At 54.9% G+C, this 23,926-nt stretch overlaps 5 protein-coding genes across 5 annotated transcripts; 2 read left to right on the forward strand and 3 right to left on the reverse strand.

Annotated features, from left to right (window-relative positions):
* Positions 1-2,416: 2,416 nt before the first annotated feature.
* On the reverse strand, positions 2,417-5,464 carry BZA05DRAFT_438744 (uncharacterized protein). Its single transcript, XM_051486508.1, has 10 exons — positions 4,639-5,464; positions 4,493-4,564; positions 4,308-4,421; positions 4,071-4,251; positions 3,859-4,004; positions 3,603-3,785; positions 3,534-3,550; positions 3,201-3,482; positions 2,851-3,140; positions 2,417-2,799 (listed from the first exon to the last, which is right to left on the reverse strand). The coding sequence occupies exons 1-10, from the start codon at positions 5,152-5,154 to the stop codon at positions 2,621-2,623; spliced, it is 1,980 nt and encodes a 659-aa protein (XP_051336241.1). The 5' UTR covers positions 5,155-5,464; the 3' UTR covers positions 2,417-2,620.
* A 3,276-nt stretch (positions 5,465-8,740) lies between these two features.
* BZA05DRAFT_408959 (uncharacterized protein) lies at positions 8,741-9,902 on the reverse strand. Its single transcript, XM_051484757.1, has one exon. It carries the CDS (start codon positions 9,573-9,575, stop codon positions 8,766-8,768), a length of 810 nt encoding a protein of 269 aa, XP_051336242.1. The 5' UTR covers positions 9,576-9,902; the 3' UTR covers positions 8,741-8,765.
* Positions 9,903-12,171: 2,269 nt separating this feature from the next.
* Positions 12,172-14,352, reverse strand: BZA05DRAFT_427105 (uncharacterized protein; the record flags this gene model as incomplete). Its single annotated transcript, XM_051486044.1, has 4 exons — positions 12,172-13,035; positions 13,089-13,785; positions 13,843-14,119; positions 14,184-14,352. The coding sequence occupies 4 exons, from the start codon at positions 14,350-14,352 to the stop codon at positions 12,172-12,174; spliced, it is 2,007 nt and encodes a 668-aa protein (XP_051336243.1).
* A 2,856-nt stretch (positions 14,353-17,208) lies between these two features.
* Positions 17,209-18,187, forward strand: BZA05DRAFT_342622 (glycoside hydrolase; the record flags this gene model as incomplete). Its single annotated transcript, XM_051481043.1, has 5 exons — positions 17,209-17,362; positions 17,447-17,657; positions 17,723-17,819; positions 17,871-17,934; positions 18,015-18,187. 5 exons carry the CDS (start codon positions 17,209-17,211, stop codon positions 18,185-18,187), a joined length of 699 nt encoding a protein of 232 aa, XP_051336244.1.
* An 830-nt stretch (positions 18,188-19,017) lies between these two features.
* On the forward strand, positions 19,018-20,253 carry BZA05DRAFT_408965 (Emopamil binding protein-domain-containing protein). The gene is made up of 2 exons (XM_051484758.1): positions 19,018-19,605; positions 19,668-20,253. The coding sequence occupies exons 1-2, from the start codon at positions 19,042-19,044 to the stop codon at positions 19,968-19,970; spliced, it is 867 nt and encodes a 288-aa protein (XP_051336245.1). The 5' UTR covers positions 19,018-19,041; the 3' UTR covers positions 19,971-20,253.
* Positions 20,254-23,926: the final 3,673 nt, after the last annotated feature.

Raw genomic sequence — 23,926 nt, forward strand, 5'->3', positions numbered from 1 at the left:
CGTTCTCCTAATGCTATCACGATGGATTTTATGTGAGAGATCGCAAAATCATGCCTCTCGGAGAGATATCACCTGTAACCAACGTGCCACTTTAATACCCTCACGGCGGGCCTTCTGACGTTGTCTCGACTTCACGCTGCCGATGCCGTTCCACCGCCACCAAACCAAGACGGTGGACACGCATAGTAGCTTTTGTACCACACCAGTTATGTTTAAGGACAGCGAAATGTGGCAAATAACCTGTAGCAGTACTAAATAAGAGTCATTAGCTGGAGGCTTCTGGAAATAAGATTCAGGCTCTGAAACACTATATCTCACTCGTGGTTGAGCACCCATACGCCGAAGATCATCTACCATCTGAACGATAGTAGGTAGCGTGCACGTGGAGCCGAGATGACAGAGCTTTCTCTCTACCCCGCGGAGCTGACAGGAAGGGTCGGGAAGTTGGTGGTCGCCGTAGTTTAGTAAGGCCGCACGCGAAAATACATTAAGGGCAAACGCCTATAATGCCATAATTTTTTTGACTACAGGCGTTCGCCGATAAATCAATGTTTTCTCTCTCTCTCATGGCTCACTTGAAGCAAATTCTCCAGGTGGTGGAGGGTGCCCGAAATAGAATGGTTGGTTGTTGGGGTTGATAGCTGTGTTTTTCACACGCTTCAGGGGAATATAGTTTAACAGAACGTACATCTGTCAGGGAAAGCATGATACGTGCGAGTCAAACCTTAGCCTAATACCTAAATGCTATGTATGTGTCCAGAACGTCACCAATGCAAGATATTGTGGCATGCAACTGTGGCTGTGGCTTGTCCATAGCGCCTTTGTAGGTTTGTAGCGGGGATGAGAACACCATCTTCGCTATATTGTGAATCACAACATACCAGGCGGCGGTGGGCAGCGGGCAGCGAGCCATTGTGCAAGACATCGTTCAAACCTTTCACGTAAGTTGACGTACATACGGAGCGCGGCGGTCGACCTTGTCAAGATCACACCCACCAAATCCCACACTCACAATCTCCTATCCGTCCCTGTACCGTGCTGACTGCAATCTCAATAGCCCGCGAGATAAACCGATTCACTCCCCTCCAACTGGCTCGTTTCCGACGTGAACGGACGCGGCAGCTGGTCTCGGCGGCGAAGTACCCACCCTCGGCCCCCCGGCACACGTGTCTCGAATGCAGTGGTTCGAAGTTCAAACTTCTGTCGACTCAGTAGAAGGGGATAGGAACAAGAAGGAACAGATTGCCTGTGACCCTCCGTGTCCATATAGTCTGTCAGGTGACTCAGGTCTGTCATACATATCACCTCACCCGTCGTAGCAGCCGCATGCGGACGGTTCTAGATCCTTCTATGGTAGATCCTTCTTTAACAGATCCTTCTCGATCCTTCCAAAGTAGATCATTCTCTATACCACCACACGTGGCCTCAAAGAGTTGACTTCTCGAAGGATGTTCTCCTAATCTGGTCCGGCTATTGAGGACATATACGATCACTCGGTTTCGATCGATAATCGTGGTTTTTCCAGCTCAGTGCTGAGAGGCACCGGCCGTTCAGCCACTTTGGGGGGAGGGCCTTAAGCTTCTATACGGACGAAGGTTGAAAACGTGCTGGCTGTAGCAGATATGGTGCTGAAAGATTCGGTGCAGACGGGTATGTGCACTCATGTAAAACGTTGAAGCAGGATGAACCCGCGGCTACCCACGCCGGGGCCAGCACCCGCAACCGCAACTGCAACCTCGCAACCCCGCATAGCTTTCAGGCGACTACCCGCCCCATGGCGCGTACGCGCTCGAGTCCTGTCACTATTATGCATCCGCCATCTCGTCGTGGGTCTTGTGATGTCGTCATCGTGGGTAACAATACTGGATGCGACGCTGGGCTCTGGAAAGAGTCGGGACCTGGGGGTTGCTCTGCTGCGGTACTACGTACTATGAATAAGACGTGGGGAACGTGTTGAATATATGAGGTAGATAAACATGACAATAGTATTCGATACCGCAGCAACATCGTGAGCAGCGAGCTCTCTCTATACCTATACAAGCTTCATAGACTAGGAAATCCCTGTATCAATCCCTTCAGGAGGTCGGTGCTCCATCACCCGTCACCCATCACCTGTGCTCAGATACCCCACTGGAGTACACTAGGGACATCGTCATCTCCGGACGTCCCATATTCTGACAGAACGTGGGGAACGTGGAGAAGATGCCGACGACACCCTGCATAGATCGAGCACTCGATCTATCCAAGGCATTACAGCTGGAGGAATATATCCTCGCATCGTGACGTGCATACCAAGTATGCAACCGTCGGATCGAATCTCCGTCTGCCAGCCGTGATCTACGTGGTTACGGTTTACCGATCTCTATGGTTCTATGGCGCTCGAGTGAGTCTCCTCGCATGTGCACGTGCGTCGTGAGTTGGAAGATCATTTAGATTCGTCCTACCTCGTATATCTTACTAATGAACATCTTATCCCATGTTTAATCCATATTCACAAATCTTTTCCCCTTTTCCCTTATCCCACAAAAAAAACAAAAAACAAAACGCCCCCCAAAACAAAACAAAAAACTATATATCCCCGCCCATCCCCCCTCCCCCTCCCCACCGCAGACCGCCGCGATCAATCATAATACCCCTTCGGGAAAACCTCCATCATCTCCAAGTCCTCGCCGATATCCAGATGGTGCACGGTACCGCCTGTGGAGCTTCGGACTCCATAGCTCATCTTCATCGGGAACGACGCAGCGATCTCCTCGCCGCTTGCGGCACAGCCGGAGGGGCCTAGGCGCTCGACGATTGCTATGCGGTGTTAGCCGGGTGTCATGAAACAAGAGTTAGGGGGCGACTTACGTCTCAGCAGTCTTGCGGTCGAGAGGGGCGAGTCTTGTTTGCAAAAGACCGAGTTCGCGCGGAAGCAGACGAGGAGGGCGAGGATGGCGTGGCCGCCGAGGATTATGCTGAGGCAGAGGTAGACGTAGCGCCAGACTACGAGCAGCCGCACGCCGGCGTTGAGTCGCATTCCGATCACTTCGACACGAGGATTGTGTCGGTCCATGTTGGCAAGGCTGCCGGCTGTGAAGAGTCCTATCACTGACGCCATCATGTCGGCATTGCCGCCCATGTATTGGCCCCATTCCGTGCTGGAGGGCGGTTAGTGTGTGCCGAGAAAGTGGGAGTGAGGGTGTGTATGGTGTGCCTACGCGTTGTTGTACAGGAAGCTCTGATATAGTTCAATTTTTGTATAATTCACGGGAGTGTACGAGAAGCCGCTCAGGCCGATGGCCGCAGCTGCACGCACCGCCGTATTGTCAGGGAGTTCGTGCTCGGGGAGTGTGGCGCCCGTGACTTTCGAGACCGAAACGGTGCAGTTGTAAAAATCGCCTTCTCGGAGCGGAATATCCTGGTCATCGGTGGGGGACATCTGGAAGACTAGTATCTCTGCGCAGCGCTCGCCGCAGTGGTTTCCCGTATACACGTAGGTGCTGCGGACGTTAGGTTGACAAAACGAGTGACCGATGTGCTGCGTGACTTACGTTCCCTCTGATCCCACCTGCAGTTAAGTTAGTCACCGCCAGATTAGGAAATAGGTAGGTGTGACGTACATTATGTAGCCATGTCATATCCTCTCTGGTCTTATTGGAAAACTCGACGGTAATCCGTTCGGCGAGCCCATCCTGTCCTTCGACGATGGCACTTCTCGTGCAAGCGGAATCGATCGTGACGGTGCGTTGGGTTACGAAATTGTGAGAGGTGTATTGCCCCGAATACCTTGTCCAATCACTGTACTGCAGTCGGCCGAGAGAAACCGTGTCAGCCCAGCCAAGGCCTCGTGTAACTAGGTGGTCCACCAATGCTCACCCGATACTTCCAGCCGGTGTAGCCCGACTCGGAGAGAGTGTTTTCGTCGAGAGGTGAGATGGATGCATCCTCAATCGTCCCGATCGTGTTGATCGTCCCGCCGGCTTGTTTCGCCGTCTCGTTACCGGTGATATACGCGAATATCACTACGCGAGCGGATCAGCATCCCCGCGATCAAGCCTTAGTAGAGAGGAAGGAGGTAGTCATCGTACTGTCGCCGTACAGATGCGCCACATAGTCCTCCTGCCACGCCGCCGGTGGCGTTGCCTTCGCAGTGTCGGGGTAGTAGTGGTCAAGCATCGTCACGTTTACCTTGCCCGACAGGGTGAATTCGGCGTCTTCGCTTTCGTGGTTGAATGTCAGACCGAGGATTGCGACGGTGACTTGTGCTCCCTGCGAACCGGATGAGCACCATAACATGCATGAAAGACCGGAGCCGCCCAGCTTACAAGGCCCAAACAAATCCAGTTCGTCAGGATGAATACCCGCTTGGGATTTCTCTTCCATAGTCCGAGTAGCTTGACCGCCTTCTGATAACTCGAGATACTGAGAAGTAGATCCATCTGGGAGGGGGAAGCGCACATCATCCATCAGTTGCCGCATCGAGATATTCCGGATCGAGGCTTCGACCCACCTCTCGTGCAGTCCATTTCCCCCGCGCCAGAATACTCCATTTCATCATATCGGCCATCGATTTCAACGCATTCTAGTAAACGAGTAAGTACCGTCGTCAGCATCACTAAAACACACACACCACCCGTCACCGGGGCAACCACGTACCACCATATTCATACTGATAAATAGCGACAAGCCCAGAAACAACCCGTTGAAAATCCTCTTCTCGAACTGGGTCAAGATGCCATCGGCCTCGTAATACTTGAACATGACGACCATCAGCGAGCAAAAGAGGAAATTGAGGACCCATCGGGCGATCAGGCGCTGTGCGAGCTTCCGCAGCTGCTTTAGCGGGCGATAGTTGTGCCCGAGCTTCTTCTGCCCGGGCCGGGCTATGGTCGAGTAGCGCGTCTGCAGTGTTGCGTGCGCGAACGACGCAATCGGGCCGTCCGCGTCCAACGCTACCGTGTCCACGGTGTGCGGCCCCTTTTCGAGGCCTTCGGGATCGGGCCCGCGAGAGATTGATGCGTACGCTGCTTGTCGTGATGCGCTGTTGTTGTTCTCGATTTCGTCGTCGGATTCGGAGGCCGACGAGTAGTGCGGCGGGATGTGCGGTGCGTTCTCGAAGTGTATCTCTGCTGCATTTGCGCCTTGCACAGGGTGGTACTCGTTGTGCGACATCGCTGTAGCGGCGCGTCTGGGGACTGCCGATGTGGCTGTCTGGACACTGTACTCTAGCTGTTCGGAGCTGGGCCGGACGTCAATTATTATCTCGTCGGACGAGTGCAAATAGCGATGGCAGAGGCGGCGGGGGAGAGTGGGGAGAGGGGATCCGTGAAGCAGCCGCTTCTTCAATCTCGTGGGATACAATACTGGAGGGTGAAGAGGAAGAGGAGAAGAAGTAGCAAAGCAATGCGAACAGTGAACAGGACCGACACCGGGGGCTTTACAGCTGAAAAAAGTAGCATAAGCCACTACCCACTGCACTGGGACGAATCAAACGAGTCTCCACCAGGCAGCCACTCTTCGTGAGCACATATAGTACTATCGGGCCCCATCCCTGACCGATCGCCAGCAATTGACCGACCGACTACATACCGCCCCCCGCCCCGCCAGCGCCGGTCAACGTTGCAGGACTCACTCCCCCGGAGCAGAGCAGGAAACGACGGAAGCTACAGCTAACTAATTATCAAAAGACGTCGCAAAAAAATCGATGCTGGCTTGTTTACCCAGTCGCCAGTGTAGGATCATGGTCCTGGTCCATGGTCCATCAAATTCAATGCTGACCGTCTATTTTAAGCTCCGCCATGGCACATGCGGACGGGGCTTGTTTTGTGTTGGAGTCCACACGTTCCACGGGCATCAGCACCGCTCCCAAGACTTCTGCCCCTCGGGCAACAGCGGCCTCCACCATCAGGTAACTACTAGTTAGTTAGCCTACTGAGTTATCGATTCCGCATGGCCAGCTAACTACCCCGCACCTTGCGCCACAAACCACTCGAAACGGCGAGACACTCTTGCGGGCGCCTTTAGGCCCTTAGGCCTTCGCATCAGCTTTCTTTTGTGATTTCCAGTTTTCAGCCCCAGTCCGCCACCTTCATGTTCGACTGATCCAGCTCCCAGCGCTCGGAAAGCCGAAGCGAGATTAATTGCCCAGCAGGAGAATTCCCGGTGGAATCGCCCTGCCCTGCAAGGCGTTCCCGCCACGAGTCCACGACCGTCCCGAGGACACTACTGAATAACACTTACTAACAAATTAAATAAGTAGGTGCTTATTTGATACTTCAAGTAGAGTAACAAATGGTAGTTATCTATCCGCGAACGAGACCCTGACACGAGGACCATGGATTTCACGGTCGCGGTCCAGAGTACTACTAGTATAGCAAGTAAGTACAGGTATGTATAGTAATAGTACAGTCCCTTCAGGCCCGCCGCCAGAATTTACCTGATCCAACGGCGTGCGGCGGTTTCGACCTCAATAATATGCCAAGTGTCGGGGGTGCGGCTGGGGCGCAGTAATACTGTAATAACTAGTAGTAGATAAGAGTAGAGCTTTAACCAAGTACTTGCTTGGCTACCTATATGAAGGTGCTTCCCTTCCGCGTGTTCTTGCGCTCTGGGTGTTGTATGCAACTTGTACATAACTTGTCCACCTTGCGGGCCGACCGGTGCACGTCGTGGAGCGCGTCATAAGATATCACGTCGCGCCCGCCGCCGGGCCGTGGGACGTTGGAGAAAAAACATTGACTTGGTAGACAATTGTCCTCGTACCCGGATGTTTGTACGCTCTGCTGGCTTCACGCACTGTGGTTAGTCTGCGGACTTTGGGTTGGCGGGATAAGTTGCTTCATCGCGAGCGGTCAACACATGTCTACTTCTTTCGGCTGTCCAGACTAACTGCACAATGTAAACTACCTCGTGGCGAAACATCGGAGTAATTGGGATTACCGAAGCTGGGCCCACAGTCACAGTAACAGTCCACCGACTGTAGTTGGAGTGCCCTGCGTATGCACCGACCTCGTGTGTATAGAGTGTTATCAACAGGGGAAGGAACCGGTTCCTGTCAAATCCATGTGTGTGCGTCAACTCCGAGTGGGATGAGGCGGCGACGTAATAACGTTACCGGTATGCGGATGCGGTAACTATTTAAGTAAAATCAATGTTCCGAAGGCTGGCTGTACCGAAAAGCGTTTATCGAATCATCGCGGGTGATGTGTACCTCACGGGTACTCTTGCGGCGGGTGGGTACTCTACACATCCTGTCACTCACCTCCGCGCCTCCGTCTGACCGCCGGCGAGAGTAAGGATACTCTAGGAAACGTATCTCTGTCGGGCACTCGGTGTCATATAAGTCAGTAAAAAAATTGACCGGGAGGCATCGAGCACACCTCCGCGACGGAGTTGGGAATGTGGAATACCGTAGCCTCCAGTGATCGGAGTACCTCGCCATGGTGAGACGGATGAGGGATCTCAGAAGGCAGAAGGCAGAAGGGAAGCGTAAACAGAAAAGGACGGAGAAGAAAGTGAAGAAAGGGAATTATCGGAAGGGGAGAAGCGTCCCGTTCTGAGCGGATCAAGCTGGGGGGAGCAGCGGCGTCTACCGTAGGTATGTGACCCTCTTCGTCGGCGAAAACGGGGACGCCGGGCTGCGCAAACCAAAGACGAAGGGCTCAGTGGAGGTGAGAGGATGTGGTAAGAGAAAAACAGCGGGCACGTAAGCTCATATCACTCTTTACGTGTGACAGCCTATGCGGCGGGCAGGGGGGATTGTCCCAGCACTCGACTCTCGCCGGTCAAGTAATTCCAATACTTAGAGCAAGCATCTCTGGTGCGTCAATGCTACATATGATGATTGGACAACAACAAAAGGCGTGCCTGGCGCGGCAATGCTACAATGATTAAACAAAAAGAAAAAAGAAAAAGCATATCTCGCGCGTCGGACTTGCCGACCGGCGCCAATTGGTAGTCTCTAATTTACCAAGGTATTTCACTCGTCTGCCGGCCACACACACGACCAACTATCCAGTGTTCACAAACATAAGCGGTAACTATGTCGGATCAGATTCAATACAAGATTCCTTCAGATTCCCGTCGCGAATCCTCGCAAGATCCCATCGATCGCCTCTACTATAGGTACCGGTAGAGTAGTTACGGGGTGTCCCGGGAACCGGTTCCAAATTCCAAATTCAAACCATCCCGATCTACCTATTGATATCTCAGGGTGTGTACTACATATGTAGAGTACAGAGTACGGGTTGCAGTCGAGTCGGCTACATAGCCACGGCCGTCGGCCGATCGACCTGACGACTTCTCGGCGGCGTTTAACGATACCGTGGGCGTGTGCAGTGTGCACTACCTACTACCTAGTAGGTATCTAAACGAGCGGCAAGAATAAATGCGGATCCGCACGGCGGCGGCGGGGGACTTGACTGCGCGAGGTAGTACCGTACCTGAGTACCAGTACTTTATGTATGTACACGAGTGAGTAGATTATTTAGTAGAGACAAGACAGGTCGGTCCTCGGGGTCTTGAGTTTTGGTCAGATTCCGTGCTCGTGAAAAGTGAAGTGAACCGACATGTATTTGCCTTATGTATTTTTTCAAAACATAGCACAGCTATCCATTACATGCTCGAGTAGAAACATCTATCAATGCCACAATCGAGCCCTCATCCTCCCCGGAAGGAAGAAAAAACAAATTAAAAATGCACCCAAAACAAAACCCCCGCTATGCAAAAACCGTCTCAAGACCAAAAGCCACCCCCTCCCCACCCCCACCCCCTCTTTCCTTAGCCTACGCGTCCCCCGTGGCCGCTGCCTTCCTCCCAACCATCCCCCTCTGCTTCTCCGCCTTCCAAATAAACGCGACCATGACGGCACTAAAAACAAAAAGTATCGTGAGCGCGATTCCAAAGCCCCACACAGCCTTCATCATGACACAGTCGCCCTCACCGCCGGCGTGCAGCCAGCCCTCGTAACCCACGTCCTGTGGCGCGTACTGCTGCTGTTGCTGCCGCTTTGAGATCGTGTACGTGTTCCCGTCGCTGCCGAGGACCTTTGCGCTGCCGCCCGGGACGAGTGTGGCGACTACTGTGGCCGCGGTGTTGGCCAGTGTTGCCGTGGTCGTGGTGTACACCGTCGCGGCGGCGGCCGCAGCGGTGTATGGTGTTACGGCGGCGGGGGTGAACACTGCTGCCGTCACCGCTGCAAGGGTGGGCGTTGGCGTGGCCGCCCCGGCGGCGAGGGTCTCAGCGAGCGCGCCGACCCCACCGGTCGCCGCCTTACAGCTGAGGTAGCTTAGCGGCTTGCCGATGATGATGGCGCTGATCATGCAAGCGAGGAAGAACAGGCCGTCGAGGGCGGCGGTGGGCAGGAGCGGCAGCTGGTTGTCCCAGTATAGGAGGAGCGTGGTCACGCAGTAGAGTACGGCGAAGCAGACGACGGAGAGAACGCCGATTAGAGGCGCAGGAGGGGATTGCTGAGAGTCGATTATAGAGCTGATGAATTTCGCGGAGAGCGAGAGTGAGATCAACAGGCTCGTTAGCTGCAGCGCTCGTGTGCCCAGGAAGGCAAGGCCGACGGCGCCGTGCGTGGGGAGGGGCATCGTGGTGGGAAGAGTGGGAGGGGGGGAGGGAAGGGCGGTAGAGGATGGAAAGACTGGCTTTTCGTCGTGAGGGTGATCGAGACTGGCTGATCTGGAGATGAAGATGAAGATGAAGAACGTATCAAACGAACGAAGTGAAGAAATGAACAAGAAGGAGAAGAAGAGAAGAAGAAAAAAAGGAACAAAAAAGGAAACGAAGCAAAGAGAACTCGTCAGACTGTGCTGTGTGTATGTGTGTGTGTTGGATAGGAAGGAAAGAAAAGGGCCTGATACACGGAGGAGCAGGAACTGTTATATACACCACGAATCTCCATTCCATTCCAGTCCCCTATCTACTAACTATCTGGATATCCACCTCCATCTCAGAGCATACATCTCAGATATCTCAGGAAATTATTTTTAACCCACGCCCGCCCGCTCAAGCTCGATTCCCAGTATCAGTTTCAGTTTTCAGCGATCTCCCGCCTTCGCCGCCGCCGTTCACCCCATTCCATTCCATTCAAGCCGAGTTTCAGACTGGATCATAACCGTTCGACAGTCCGACAGTCCGACTGGTTGGTTGGCTATGAACGTTCAATGGCATGTTTGAGGGTAGGCAAGTAGGTATTCGATATCGACCAGCATTGATGGATGGATGATAGGCGCCTGGAGGCTGGCCTAGTTACCGCGCAACCCTGCGCTGTGGGTGTGCGTGTGTGTTACAGAAGACGTCCGTGCTGGCCAATCACAGCACCCGCTCGGGCCTTCGCGGTTGCTTCTAAATGTAAACCGCGCCGTACCAGCGTTTGAGAAAATTGGGTGTGGAAATCAAATTCACGTGTAGGGCACACGCGTTGGATACCTACATGTGTACGGACGCGACAACCGGTTCCCAGGCCGGTATCCATAGTAACAGGTATCCATATTAACAGGTATCCATAGTAACAGGTATCCATAGCAATAGGTATCCATAGTAACTACGCGAAGTCTCCGCCGCGGCCGTGCGGATCCGCATTTACGTATTCCTGCTTGCCGCTCGTGTAGATACCTCCTACTACCTACGAACTACCTAGTAGTGCACACGCCCAGGGTATCGTTAAACGCCGCCGAGAAGTCGATTGACCGACGGCCGACGGCTGTGGCTAGCCGACTCGACTGCGAGACTGCAACCTGTAGAGTACATATAGAGATATCAATATATCAATAGATCCGGATGGTTGGACCTTGGAACTGGGGACTTGGAACCGGTTCTTGGGACTCCCGTCACCAAGTATGTACTCTATGTATAGTAGAGGCGATCGATTAGATCTTGCGAGGATTCCATGGGAATCCGAAGGAATCTGGAGGAATCTTGTAGGTATTCAATCTGGGATTCTGGGTCGAGTTGTGGTGGAAGTTGGAGGGCGGTTCCTCAGCTATGGGTATCTACCGCTTATGTTCGCGGACGCTGGATAGTTGGTCGCGTGTGTGCCCGGCGGACGAGTGAAATATGTAGATACTGTAGGTAAATTTCCTATGTAGAGGCCACCAACTAAGCGCCTACCTGCCGGCAAGCCCGCCGCGCCTGGCCAGACATGCTGATTGTTTGTTGTTTCTGTTCAATCATCATAGCATTGACGCGCCAGGTATGCTCTTTGTTTTTTGTTTTTGTTTCTGTCCAATCATCAATCATCAGATCATCATATGTAGACAGTAGCATTGACACACCACACCACACCATACATTCCCGCTTGCCCTCTACTATGTAGTATTAGGATTGCTCTTCCTCGATCAGCTCAGTCGATTCAAGTCGAGTGCTGTGACCGCGCTGGTCAGTGGCCATCCATCATCAGAATATCTAGATTCCAAGCAGCGGTCCTCTTCCAAGTTCCCACCTCTTCCCACCTCTTCCCACCTCCTCCCACCTCCACTCACCCCCAGTGTTCACTGCACCGAGCCTTTCTTCTTTAGTTTGTATACCTTGCGCGGCCTAGCGTCCGTTTCCGCCGATGAAGACAGTCACTCTGTTTGGGATGACACTTGATGACGCAGGCTGCTCGCGAGTCCAGGACTCCAGGTAGTGTTGGCAGTTCACGGCTCTCAGTTACATGGACATGTATTCTTCACTCGGCCCAAAAATTCCAATTTCCATCATGTTTTTCTCGTCTCGATTACCATCCCACCCCTTCCCTTTGGCCATCCCCGCCGTTCACCGTATCCTCCGCCTCACTCTTTCACCATATCCTCCATCACCCCCATCACACTCAATCACCCCGTCACCCCCGTCATCTAACCCAAATCCCGGTATCCAAACACATCACTTCACATCACATATCCGCAACATCGCCATCGCTACCACCACCGCCATCATCACAGCACAGAGAGAGAGACACACAGAGACACAGAAACATAGACCGACACATAGACAGACACATAGACAGCCAGACACACAGCCAGACACATAGACATAAGCACACAGATACACAGATACACAGTAGCCAAATCTCAAAAAAAAAAAAAAAACATTAAGCAAACGCACGCACGCACGCACGCAAGCACGTACCGCTACAAACCGGAACACAAGGTATATCCGCTATACACATTCCCCCTACATCCCCGCTCCCCCTCCTTCCAGCACTTACAGCCTATGCCCGCTCCTCTCCCTCTCCCTCTCGGCCTTATCCTCCGCGCCAAAGACGAGCACAGCGTCCCAGGCGCTCTCCTTCTCCGTGGCACCACCGATCTTCCCATCAACAAGCCCTGCGCGCTCCGTAACCCAGCGTCTCGCCGCCTCCACAGCTGCGCCATCGCCATCGCGTCTCGCGTCAACAAGCAGCATAGTGCCCACAACGACCCAGGCGAGTCTCCACAGGATGCGCCTGCCGGCACCAACGAGCTCCTCGCGGCTGCCGCCCTCGATCAGGTGCTCGAGCGCCTCCCACTCGGTCCAGATGGCGAGCTTGCAGCGCTCGAGGACGTCACCGGCGTCGCCCTGGAAGCCGCCCGACTGCTCGCCGAGGTTCTCGCGCAGGAACTCGCCCATCAGCGCGTATGTGCGCTCTTCGCGCCCATCGGGGGACGGGCGCTTCAGTGACATAACCAGGTCCGTGATGAGCACGTCCGTGGTGCCCTCCCACACAGAGAGGACTTGCGCGTCGCGCAGGAGCCGCGCTAGGTTCAATGGCTCTTCGTTCTCGAGGAGCCCGATTCCGCCGAGCGCTTCGACCGTCTCCGAGAGGACGGAGATGGACAGCTTGGTGGTCACCGCTTTGGTGAGCGGCGTCAGTAACCGCAGGAGCTTGTGTGCCGATTGTGGAGGGACGTAGATCGAGGAGACGGGCGTGGTGGCTGCATTCTCCGAGAGCGAGAGGAGGTACACGTTCAAGAAGGCGAGATGCGTGGCCGCGCGCGTCAACAACTCCATGTGCGCGAGCGTGCGGATGTGCATAGGCGTCGTGCGGAGGAGGCGCCCACCAGAGATTTGGCGGACTTGCGAGTATGCCTATGGGGTCTACATTAACACGGAGAGAAGAGAAAATGGAAAAAATAACACACCTTAGCAACCGAAAGCGCTCGTCGCATGAAGCTCACGGCACAAACAGAGTTGTGCACACGTGTGATGCCCAGGATGGTGGAAATCTCACGGATACCATCACCCTCCTGACCGATCAACCAGGCGCGCATGCCCTTGAGCTCAATCTCCGCCGAGGGCAACGCTCGGGTTCCCGCCTTAGGCGTCAGTCGAGTGATCTTAACACCGTTGTTGTCGCCGCTGGGCGTCTTCATCGGCGCATAGAAAGCCGACAGCTTTTTGCTGCCCTCGGTGCGGGCAAGGAGAATCGTCATGTCCGAGTCGGTAGCCGACGAAAAGAACTTGTGACCATTGACGACCCACGGTCCCATCTCCTGCTCCGGCCTGTCAGCCATCGGCCCCGAGAAAGGCTTGTAGGCTGCTGTGGTCTCGGTACGCGCGTCCTGCTGCCCGCCCGGACGTTCCGTCATCCATTGGCCGCTGGTCCAGCGGATGTTGGGGAACCGCGAGATGAGGCGGTTGTAAGCGCGCTTGAAAACACGTCGTGAAGTCTCGGCCTCGCGTTCGTCCTCGGTCAATGTGACGGCGGTGAAGTCGAGCGCTTGCGTCTGCGGAGCGGGCCGGGGCGACACCAGATGACGTTGGAGCAGGCGGGCGGCGCCGTCGGACATGGCGAAGGGACAGGTCACGAGGGCTGACGACGGGCAGAAGATGTAGTAGCTATTTTCCAGCGTCAGCAGTGGGCAGAGAGTTGTTGGGTACTACGTGCTCGTGTACCGTGCAAACTGTCCGATGCGACCCAGCTCTCCTCCGTATCCCTCGGCGACACATCCTTCCTTCGCGCCGATCTCGAGTAGCCTCCTCCAACCTTCAGAGGTACGCAGTTCGGTGTTTTCGGTGTGCTGTCCAAACGCGTCGGGCGGTGTCGACACCAATTTCGAGGGATTCCGCTCCGCATCTTCGAGGTAGCGCAGCATCGGAGTACCAACCACCGCGTCGCCCAGAACCGCGAGGTCATGGTAGAGAGGCCCGTTGATTTCGGGGGCGATGTAGACTAGAAGAGGAACGATCAGTCTCCCGTTCGACTCGACGCGAAACACAACACACGTGCAACGTACGAGCGAGCACACGCCTGAGAGCAATGTCGGCCACGAATTGGTTTCCCAGCTTGGGCGGCCCCTGCAATGCGCCTTTCTCAGCCGAGGCATGGCGGTTGTGTTGGTTGTTGTGCTGCGGGCGATGGTGCGATGTTTCTTGGTGCGAGCTGTGGCTGCCACGACGGCGCATCGATGTGTGGTGAGGAGCGGGATCTCGTGGAGGATCCTGTAGCGACGAGGGGGGGTAGTAGCTGTCGCCATTGCTCGACGGTGGGGGATAGGAGCTGCGGTGGGACGTCATGATTGGTACGCTTTGGGGGTGGTGGTTTAGGTTGACGGCAACGTTCGGGATTGGCGAGGAGTGTTTTCGAGGGGGGATGGGGATATGTAGATAAATAGCAGAACGATGTGGGCCGAGCAGACAGGATCGAGAGGTCCCAGTTGAGCGGTCGACCACGTCAGGTAAGTACTCTTGGTGCTTTTGTATCGGTGTAGGGTATGTAGCTTTCTTTCCTTTCCGCTAGACCCGTAGCTAGAGTACCCGCACTGACGGTGATCCTTACCTGCCCGCTTGTCGCCAACGGAAGCGGTCAGGGAGTAGAGGGCGAAGCTCGAGTGGACTGTCTTATTTTGTTTGTCGGGCCGGCAACAGAGAGCACGGCTAACAAGTGAGGTGGTGAAGTGTGTGGGAAGGGAGGATCGAGAGGAATAGGAGGACTTCGGGAGGGCGGTGGGGGGGAGGGAATAGCAGATACTTCAGCAAGTTTCTTGCGGGAGGGTTGGGTTGGGGTTGACTGTGGGCTCGTCGGGAAGCGACCAGCTCTCTGGATTGACCCACGGTACTGGCCGGTATTCCTGTCCTGTCTCGTGAGGGAGGATGATTCGTGGGAGCGTGGCCAGTGGAGGCGAAGAACAGAGGAGGTTGGGAGCCGGGGTGGAGGGGATTTGGGCGGCTGTCGATTCGCACGGCCCGCCCAGCGAGCGAACGAAACAGTCTAGGCTGCAATGGAGCAAGTCGGGATGTTGGTTGGTTGGTGTGATTGGAGCCACGATCATCCGTGCTGGTTGGTACATCGTCGTCTTTGAGACCAACGCCGTCCGTCCATCGCCGTCGCCGCCCATCCGCCGCCGCCCGCTGCGCGTCTGGCAAGCAGGTACCTCCATGCCCTGATGCGAACGGGCTGCCGAGTTCCGGAATCAGGGCTGCGTAGTTAGCAGTCAGCGACCCACTTCTCTCGACGGGGACTATGTATGAAGGAATCCCAACTGGAGTTTCATCACGGGGGAAGGATCTCGCAAGAAGACCTCGCCATCCATCTCGGAGGGAGCTGCACAGTGACGACGAGGGATGGGGGGGTGGGAGGAGGCGGGAGGAGGGGGGGGGGGGGGGTGGGGGGAGGAGGGGGTGGAGAACCAACTCGGGGACCTGGCTCCCATGCCCGGCGCTGTGATTCGTGCGATGTTGTGCGACGCGCCTGCATAGATGCATCGCCTCGCAGATTCGCAGCGCCCGCCCACACGAAGAAAGCGCGTCGTTTCCACTTTTGTTTCGTCTTGCAGGGTTCTCCGCGTCGCCAAATCAGAACTTCCAACGAAGAAGCTGAAAAGAAAGCGCTACGCCGCTACCGACGCAGACTGCACTCTGCACAGTGAGAGTCGAGACTCAGTCGGAAGACATAACCAAGTATCTTGGAAGTTTGTCCACATGGATCGCGCTCGATTGGACTGGATTCATGACGGTGCACTCGTTCTTGCTTGCCGAGGTGAGCGGCGCGACGAGGAGCAGCCACTTCACGATCAATGAGTAAACAAAAAAAAGAGGAGCAGTCGCTTCAGGTAAAACTCTGTAGTTCCCATTCAACCTCAATCATCAATAATCTGTTCGTGTGCGTTGTACATATCAAATTTCCACTGCGGACAAAACCTACATACGTGGAATGGCCAGTCGACCACGCACCGCGGGAAGGGAGTCCCCGTACCTGCTTATATAGCTCTCGAATGTTTCCACAAAACCACATATGACACCGGATACCAAGTTTTGGTGTCATTTATTCGGCACGGCAACTTGAATTTCGAACCGAACCACAGTGCTCCACCAAGTATCACTCGCCCGTGGGTCTCGAAGGGCGGTGATATAAGACTTTGGGCGCATAGCCCTTGATGCAGTGCCTCTCGATATAATACCGTAACGACAAGCGCCATGATCGTTATGATCCGGACACTGGTAATGCAGCAGTAGTTGTGTCGGCATGACTGGATGAAATACCGATATGTAAGCCCTCTGGAATTGACTTTGCCACGCATATGTAATTCGAATTTCAGCTCATGTAACTCATTACATATTTTCCTGCATTGCTCCGATGGCCGCCCGTTTTCTCGGCTGCACGATGACCATTGCCCTTTCCTCCCCGCGTCTCAGCATATCTTTGCGTGCGGTGATCTTTAGGTACCTAGGCCATGGCTGCATGCAACCTTCCATCGTCTTCCTCTTTCACGAGGCGCCACTCGACTTCCCCGCGCTCCCTCGATGACATCCATCCATAGTATCAACCACTGCATTCGGCAGGCAGGCAGGAACCGTCCCGTTTCACCCCATATATACAAAGTAGTTACCAACGATCGACGCTCCCACTCTCCGGCGACGCCGACAGGCCAGCGACGAACAATGAATACCATACCATTTTACTTATGCCCCCCCCCCGCAAACGCAAGCCGGTATTCCGGTCCCTGCCCCGGCCCAGTAGTACCGACGGAGCAGCCAGACCTCTCCCGCGCGGGGTGTCCGATGATCGCCATGCGGTCCAGGGTTGTCGGCGCGCATACCCGGACCGCAATTCGGGGGTTAATTAAGCTTGTTTATGTACGACACTTTGACACCAATGGGCTACTCCTGCCTAGGACCTATTAAGGTATGTGGGGTTATGACAATTATCCGTTTCATCTATGGACTCGCGAGGATGGATATAAAACGTCGTGTGTACGCTTTCGAATGGTTTCAGTGATACGTTTCCCACCCACAAACTCGACTCCAGCACGCACGCCAGATATGCAGCTCTCCCTCCGCCTCTCACTCCTGGCCTTGCCGCTCATCCATATGGCCGCCGCTCACCAGAATATGCACCAGATCTGGGTCAACGGCGTTACCCCCGGCTACGAAAAATGCATTCGTCGGGCGCCCTCCAACAGCCCCGTAACCGACGGTCAGCCATCCTTCCTACCCTTCCCCCTACCCCTCCCCCTCCTCCTCCTCCTTCTCGCAAGTACAACATACTCACTCCTCGCAGTAACCTCCGCCGCTCTAACCTGCAACGTCAACGGCAACGCGGTTCCATTCACAGACGTGGACGTGTGCGCGGCAGCAGCGGGCGACGAGATCGTGGTGCAGTGGGACATCTCGTCGCACCCCAGTCCGATCACGCACTTCCTGTTCGGGCCCGTGAGCGATGCGAAAACGGCGACGGGCGTGGGGCAGTGGTTCAAGATCGCCGAGACGGAGTAGTTCCCCCCCTCTCTCTTGGATGGGTGTGCGTGGATGGCTGATCAGGAGGGGATTGGGACAGCTACGAAAACGGTAAATGGCCCAACGAGGTCATGGCCGCCAACGAGGGAAAACACTCCTTCCGCCTCCCCGCCAAGCTGCAGAGCGGTGACTACATTGTCCACCCCCCTCGTCCCCCCATCCTCCGTCCCCCCGCTAACCCCCCACAGCTCCGCAGCGAAATGCTTGCGCTCCACGGCTCGCAGTCTCTAGGCGGCGCACAATTCTACATTGGTAAGGCCCTGGCCACCACAGATCCTACAAATCCTACAACATGGGTATATTAGGTACATACTAAGAGCAACCGTATATAGCATGCGCACAACTCAAGATCTCGGGCGCCGCGACGGCCAGCTGCGCGCCAAAGATTTCTCTGCCGGGCGCGTATAAGGCCGCCGACGCGAATATTTACATCCCCAACTTCTATAACGGGTTCCAGCCCGCTAATTATACTGCTCCTGGCGGGCCGGTGGCGACGTGTACGTAGTTGGAAAGTTGGAAAGTTGGAAACGGGGGGGTGGAGGGGGGCGGGGAAGATGCGTGGGGAAGGGGAAGCGAGTGAGAGGCTGTGGATGGGGTTGGGGATGGGGATGTTGGGTGGGGAGGAATGTATGGCGACTATAAGTACTAGATTTAAGCACTTCAACGGCAGTTGCTACGAGTCCATCACTTTTTGAGAGTACCTAGTGTTGCAACAAAAAAATGCTCAAAACCCCGTGTCCCCTCACAAGTCAATCCCTACCGCCCACCGCCCACCGGCAGTCACGCAGAGAAAAGCCTACATACATGGTAATCGCTGTAGCGTAATCGCCATACATAGCGGTTGGAATGAGACGAAGAACGCATGGAGGAAGAGTATCACTAGTGGTAGGTAGTCTATTGCTATGGAAAATCATATGTACATCATAAATACCTAGGTAGGTATCGGGTACCATGGGAAAATGCACTGGATACTGGCCACCACTATGCTCTGCTCAAAATATGGGTCGGCTATCGTAAGTATCGTGTCGTGTCGTGCCATGTTGCGTACATACGATGTGAATTGATGCGCCACTACCTATCACTCCGGTCTGGGGATATTTCTGAACGAGATCTAACTGCGCCGCTGCGCCCGGTTTTATGTGTATTCTCATGCTGCGAGTGATGTCTGCTCAGTGCTGCTCATCGAGTCGTGGAATGGTATCTACTATATCTACTGTGTTTAGTGACCTTGAATCGCTAATAGAACTGACTATTGAATGGAGTATGAAATTTGAATGGGGCTGGAGAGGTTGCAGGTGTGGCTGAGGATTTTAGCGCTGTCCGATGTCCATTGTCAGCAGATTTTTTTGATTAGCGAGTATGTACTCTACAGTGCTTGTTACTAATAAAAACTCCGCACGCCGACTCGCCGAGTGGCCACTGGGCCCTGGCTACGACGTAACTTCCGCCAAAGCCTCACCACGTCCCAAGCTTAATCGACGACGCGACACGACACGGCACGACGCGACACGACACGACACGACATTTCCAGTCACCCCCCTCCCCCTCCACCTTGCCACCATGTCGCACCCGCACCCCTACTACCCCCCAACCCTCGTCCTCCCATCCTATGCCGCACCGGTGTACGCACTCCCCACGCTCCTCGGCATCTTCGCCGGCATCGGCGGCCTCGTCCTCCTGCTGGCATGGCAGCTGATGTCTTACCTGAACCCGACCCTCACACCGCGGTCGAAGTTGACAGCATCGTGGTTCCTATTCTGCGGGCTTTTGCACATCCACTTCGAAGGGTACTTCGTCAAGTACCGGCGCACGCTCGCGGGGCGTAGCGACCTCGTCGCCGAGCTGTGGAAGGAGTATGCGCAGAGCGACTCGAGATATCTCACGCAGGACAGCTTTGTCGTCGGGATTGAGGCGTTGACTGTAGTACGTGTTTCCGCTACCCGGTACTGGTGGGGTGGTGGCTGCTAACGGAAGGATGGGTGAAGCTGTTCCTCGGCCCCCTGTGCCTGCTAACGTTCCTCGCGATCGTCCGCGACAGTCCCGTGCGGCACCCGGCGCGCCTGCTCGCCTGCTGCTGCCATATATATGGCGTCGCGCTGTACTTTGTGACGGAGACGGTGCAGGGGAACAAGCATTGCCGGCCCGAGGCGCTGTATTTCTGGGGGTACTATGTCGGCTGTAATCTTCCGTGGTTGCTGGTGCCCGGGGTCCTCGCGTGGAGGTCGTTCAGGGCTATGTCGGAGGCTGTCGAGGCGAAGGAGAAGGGTGCGGCGAGGAAGTTTAAGTAAGTAGAGCCTGTGGAGGGATGGGGCTACGGGGGAGGGGGAAGTGCTGATAATGGTAATAGGTTGCGGTGAGCGTGGGATGCACTTCCCGATACCTCTATGAAAGCTTCGAGCTGGTCGCTGTCAGCCACGCTGGGAGTCTGGTTTCAATCTGTCTACATACTTCTTTGCTTCTCCCTCCGCATTGCGGGTCGAGAGAACTGGGCGGGAGGTTCTTGTCGCATCGTCACAGTAGGTATGATAGTAGATAAACAATCGATAAGGGTGAACTTGCAATGAATTCGACTACTTAAAACCTCCTCTCCACTGCCTCTGTCCCCCCCCCCCCTAAAAAAGACCAAAACGAGAAAAACATCAAATCAAAACCAAAGCCAAACTAAAAAGCAGAAAATAGACGGGCACACTCGTTCGTCGCACGAAATCCAATCCAACAACATCGCCCCCCCAAAACAGAAGTAGAGATAGTACTAAAGGAAGTGGAAAAGAGACAACCAGATCCGGATTTTTTTTTATGTTTGTTTCGAACCAATTTTCTGGAGGAGCAGCCGGGAGGGGCCGCTACAACGCCAGAAGATTGCGCCCATTTCCACACTTTTTCGCCGTCGCCAGATTTCGTTTCTCGCAAGTCATCGCTGGTGGACCTGATTGTTGTCGGAGGAGGTGGTGGTGGGGGAGGGGGAGGGGGAGGAGGGGGAGGGGAGGGGCGGATTGTCGGAGCGGAGGAGGAAGGTCGTTGGGGGGGTTGGGGTTGTTGGATGGCGATTAACCGAAGTCGGGGGCGTTAAGTGGGCGGGTTCCGATTGACGTTTTGAGCGCCAATCACCGATTGTTGCTGGAGCTGTTGAGGGATTGAGCCGCGAATGGCGACTTCGTGTTGAGGATCGGCATGGCCGGCGGCCCGCGGATCTGCACGCTCATGACTGCACCAAATCGGTTGTCCTCGTCCGCCCGTCCCGAAAGCCTCGTACATCCGTATGTCGATCATGTTTTGGTCGACCAGTGGTGGTGGTGGTGATTGTGGTTGCACTGGGAGAATGTGGTTGTGGTGGTGGTTGTGCTGGAGGGTTGCGGTGAGGCAGGTGTGTGGTTGATGTGATGGTGTTCGTAATTCGGTGCGGAGAATGGCCGGCTTATATGCAGAACCCGTCAACAGTGAAATCGTTTACGTATGGGGGGCCTGATGAGGCTGTGAACTCAACTGCGTGCAACCAATACTGCGCCTCACGCTTGTGTGGGATCGACACGGGGCTATTTTGTCACACACACACACACGCACACACGCCGTGGGGCGCGGTGCAGGCATTAGTCGGTCCGTTAGTGCTGAACGAGAGACGAGTTTAGAGCACCATGGTATCCGTTTCTTTTCAGCCGCGTAGCGAGCTGCTGCGGATTGTCCACATCGATAGGTACCGTTGGTGCATAGGAGCCGATTTCGGACAGATGCTCGGAAGGCTTGTTTGTGTTGTGTGTGTGTGTGAGTATGTCGCTACCAGCCGTGAACCAAAAGGTAGCGAGCGTGGCTGAAGCTGTAGGAAGGCTTCTAGCGGGCTCACGCCGTTGTTATTGTTCTTGTCCTTGTTACGTATGTGCGTAGTAGAGGCACACGCGGCGACCGCCGACGATATGGATACTTGACGGCGTCACTTTCATCGGCTTCACCGCCGGCGTCGAGACCGAGCCGCCGCGATCTATTTTCCACCCATGGCTACCGAGGGCGAGGAAAGGGATCTGGAGACTGGATTCTGGATTCTGGAGCACAAATGCCGTTTCACCGCTAACGATGCTGCAGACTGCAAACTCGTATTTTGGACTCATATGGGTAGGTGGTACGGGTTACTCCGATCCAAACGGCTTCTTCTCCCTCCAAGATAAGCAGGTAGTCAGTTAACCAGTGATGACGACAGGACATCAACTGCAGTCGTAGGCTGTAGCCAACTGGCTCCCTTATACAAAGACCTGAAAAAGCTGTTCGCAGTCGCGGTTGCGGGCGGGCGGGTAGGCAGGCAGCGGACATTCGCACCGAAGTTCGCAACGTCTGCAGTCGGGGAGGGGAACATGCGGAGTCGGTCGCACGGGGGGCTGAGTCACCTGAGGTACATACTGCAAAACTAGTATGTAGAGTGTCGTGCATACCACTAGTTAATCCTGTTGGCGGGTAGGTTGTGGTGACATGTCAGCTGCGACCATCATCACTGAGCTCGGTGTGCGCACAGTGTGCGCCCGCCATCCTCCCCGCCGACGAATCATAGGTAACAGAGTATCTGGCCTCTTTCCCAGATTCCTGGTTACATAATCAACGACTCACCGGGCCCCCGACCTGACCGCTTTTACGCTCGCTCTTCACGCTAGGTTCGCGGGCAGATCTCGAGGCGTTTTGATCGCCGCGGAGAATCGCCTCGAACCATCGGTCGAACCAGAACCCGAGCCTTTCGGCTCGAGCCTGGAGCCTGGAGGTGTGAGGTAGTCAGGTAGGTATGCCGACAGGTAACGGCGGTGTGTTGAACGAGGCTGAACATACGCGGTATACGTAACTCGGGGACCGCCACATATTTTTCTCGATTGAACGGTCATCCTTAGGTACGAGGTATGTAGGTAGCTAACAGGTAAGTTGGCCTTATCTGACGTGCGTTCAGCTGGGCTGATCTTGCAATTGTTCTCAAGGCACCCTCGCAAACTCGCAGACTCGCAATGTTCACGGAGTTCCGGTGCACTCCTAGCTCCAGGTACTACCGGTACATATAAGGCGCGTAGGAGGTGTGTAGGAATGTATCCCCACCCTCAACTAATATGCATAATTACACCGGATACCGTAGACTGGTATCTCCCGTTGGAGTCTGCGATACCAGTAACCTGTCGCTCTTGTGACATAGTTTTCTGTGCTCTACCACGGTACCACCTACCTACCTGAGCAGATTCTCGTAGGTTCTAGTACTGCCATTTCACTACAAGTTGATGGCTGGCTTCTATGACTGTAAGTGGGGCCTCTCGGGGTTTGCCGTGGAGTTCGGCGGCCTGGAAGACGCCGATGAGTATAGTACTGCATGTTGCTGAATGAGCATTTATAGACCACCGTGTACCTACCTCGAAAGGTCGGAACTTGGAACTTGGAATCAAGGGCCCGATTGGAGGTGATCCTCTGAGATGACCACAGCTCCCAGGTCGCTGACATAGCTCTTAGATGGATGAATGAGCCTAAGAAGGCGCCATTCAGTGTTGCCCTCGAGAATCCGTTTCAATCGTCATCGGCGCGGTTTCGGTACCTATGGGATGGCCTCAGCTCGCGGGTCGCTGGTACAGTGCTCAGATGGATGAATGAGCCTAGACAGGCGCCATTCAGTGTCGCCCTCCAGAATGTGTCTTGTCACCGATGCGGTTCCGGAACCTATGGGGTGACCACAGCGCCCAGATGGACGAATGAGCCTAAGCAGACGCCATTCAGTGTTACCCTCAATAATCCGTTTCAATTGTCATCGACGCGGTTCCAACTTCCGGTACCCCAACGGAGTGATATACACTCGTTCGAGAAAGTTGGAGTACTGCCGTGTCCGAAGCTTAAGACGCCGATACAATACACATGTACTGATCCACCTATGATACTGCCCTCGGCAACATAGGTATTTTCGGGTGTCGCCGTTTTTAGCGAGTGACCCCTCGTGCGTGACACCGTTTTCGACTCGACTCGTGTGTTTGCTCGTGCTGCACAATCTGCACAAACTGCACAATCAGCCCTGATGCCGACTGGACATCTAAGATGCGGGAGGCGCAGGTACAGATATCCCTGCTGACGGTCGAAGAAAGTGCAGTCTAATTGTGGGTACTGGGCTTCCACAGAAGCACCGATGGTGGCAGCCTGCGGGAGAACCGCGCAGATCGAGGCGCTGGGTACAATCGCGAGCAATGTCATTACCAGAGGACCCCGTCCATTGGAAGACTGGAGAGTCCGCAATTCATATTCTTTA

The sequence above is a fragment of the Tricharina praecox genome (genome assembly GCF_024521635.1).
Source record: "Tricharina praecox strain CBS 144465 chromosome Unknown BZA05scaffold_28, whole genome shotgun sequence".
In the NCBI taxonomy this organism is placed as follows: Eukaryota; Fungi; Ascomycota; class Pezizomycetes; order Pezizales; family Pyronemataceae; genus Tricharina; species Tricharina praecox.

Coding starts and splice junctions, on each gene's coding strand:
- BZA05DRAFT_408959 (XM_051484757.1), bottom strand. CDS start 9,575: ATGCCCCTCCCCACGCACGGCGCCGTCGGCCTTGCCTTCCTGGGCACA.
- BZA05DRAFT_408965 (XM_051484758.1), top strand. CDS start 19,042: ATGTACTCTACAGTGCTTGTTACTAATAAAAACTCCGCACGCCGACTC. Junction 19,606..19,667: donor GGATTGAGGCGTTGACTGTA/GTACGTGTTTCC, acceptor GGATGGGTGAAG/CTGTTCCTCGGCCCCCTGTG.
- BZA05DRAFT_438744 (XM_051486508.1), bottom strand. CDS start 5,154: ATGTCGCACAACGAGTACCACCCTGTGCAAGGCGCAAATGCAGCAGAG. Junction 3,786..3,858: donor ACACCGGCTGGAAGTATCGG/GTGAGCATTGGT, acceptor GGCCGACTGCAG/TACAGTGATTGGACAAGGTA. Junction 3,141..3,200: donor AGCTTCCTGTACAACAACGC/GTAGGCACACCA, acceptor ACCGCCCTCCAG/CACGGAATGGGGCCAATACA.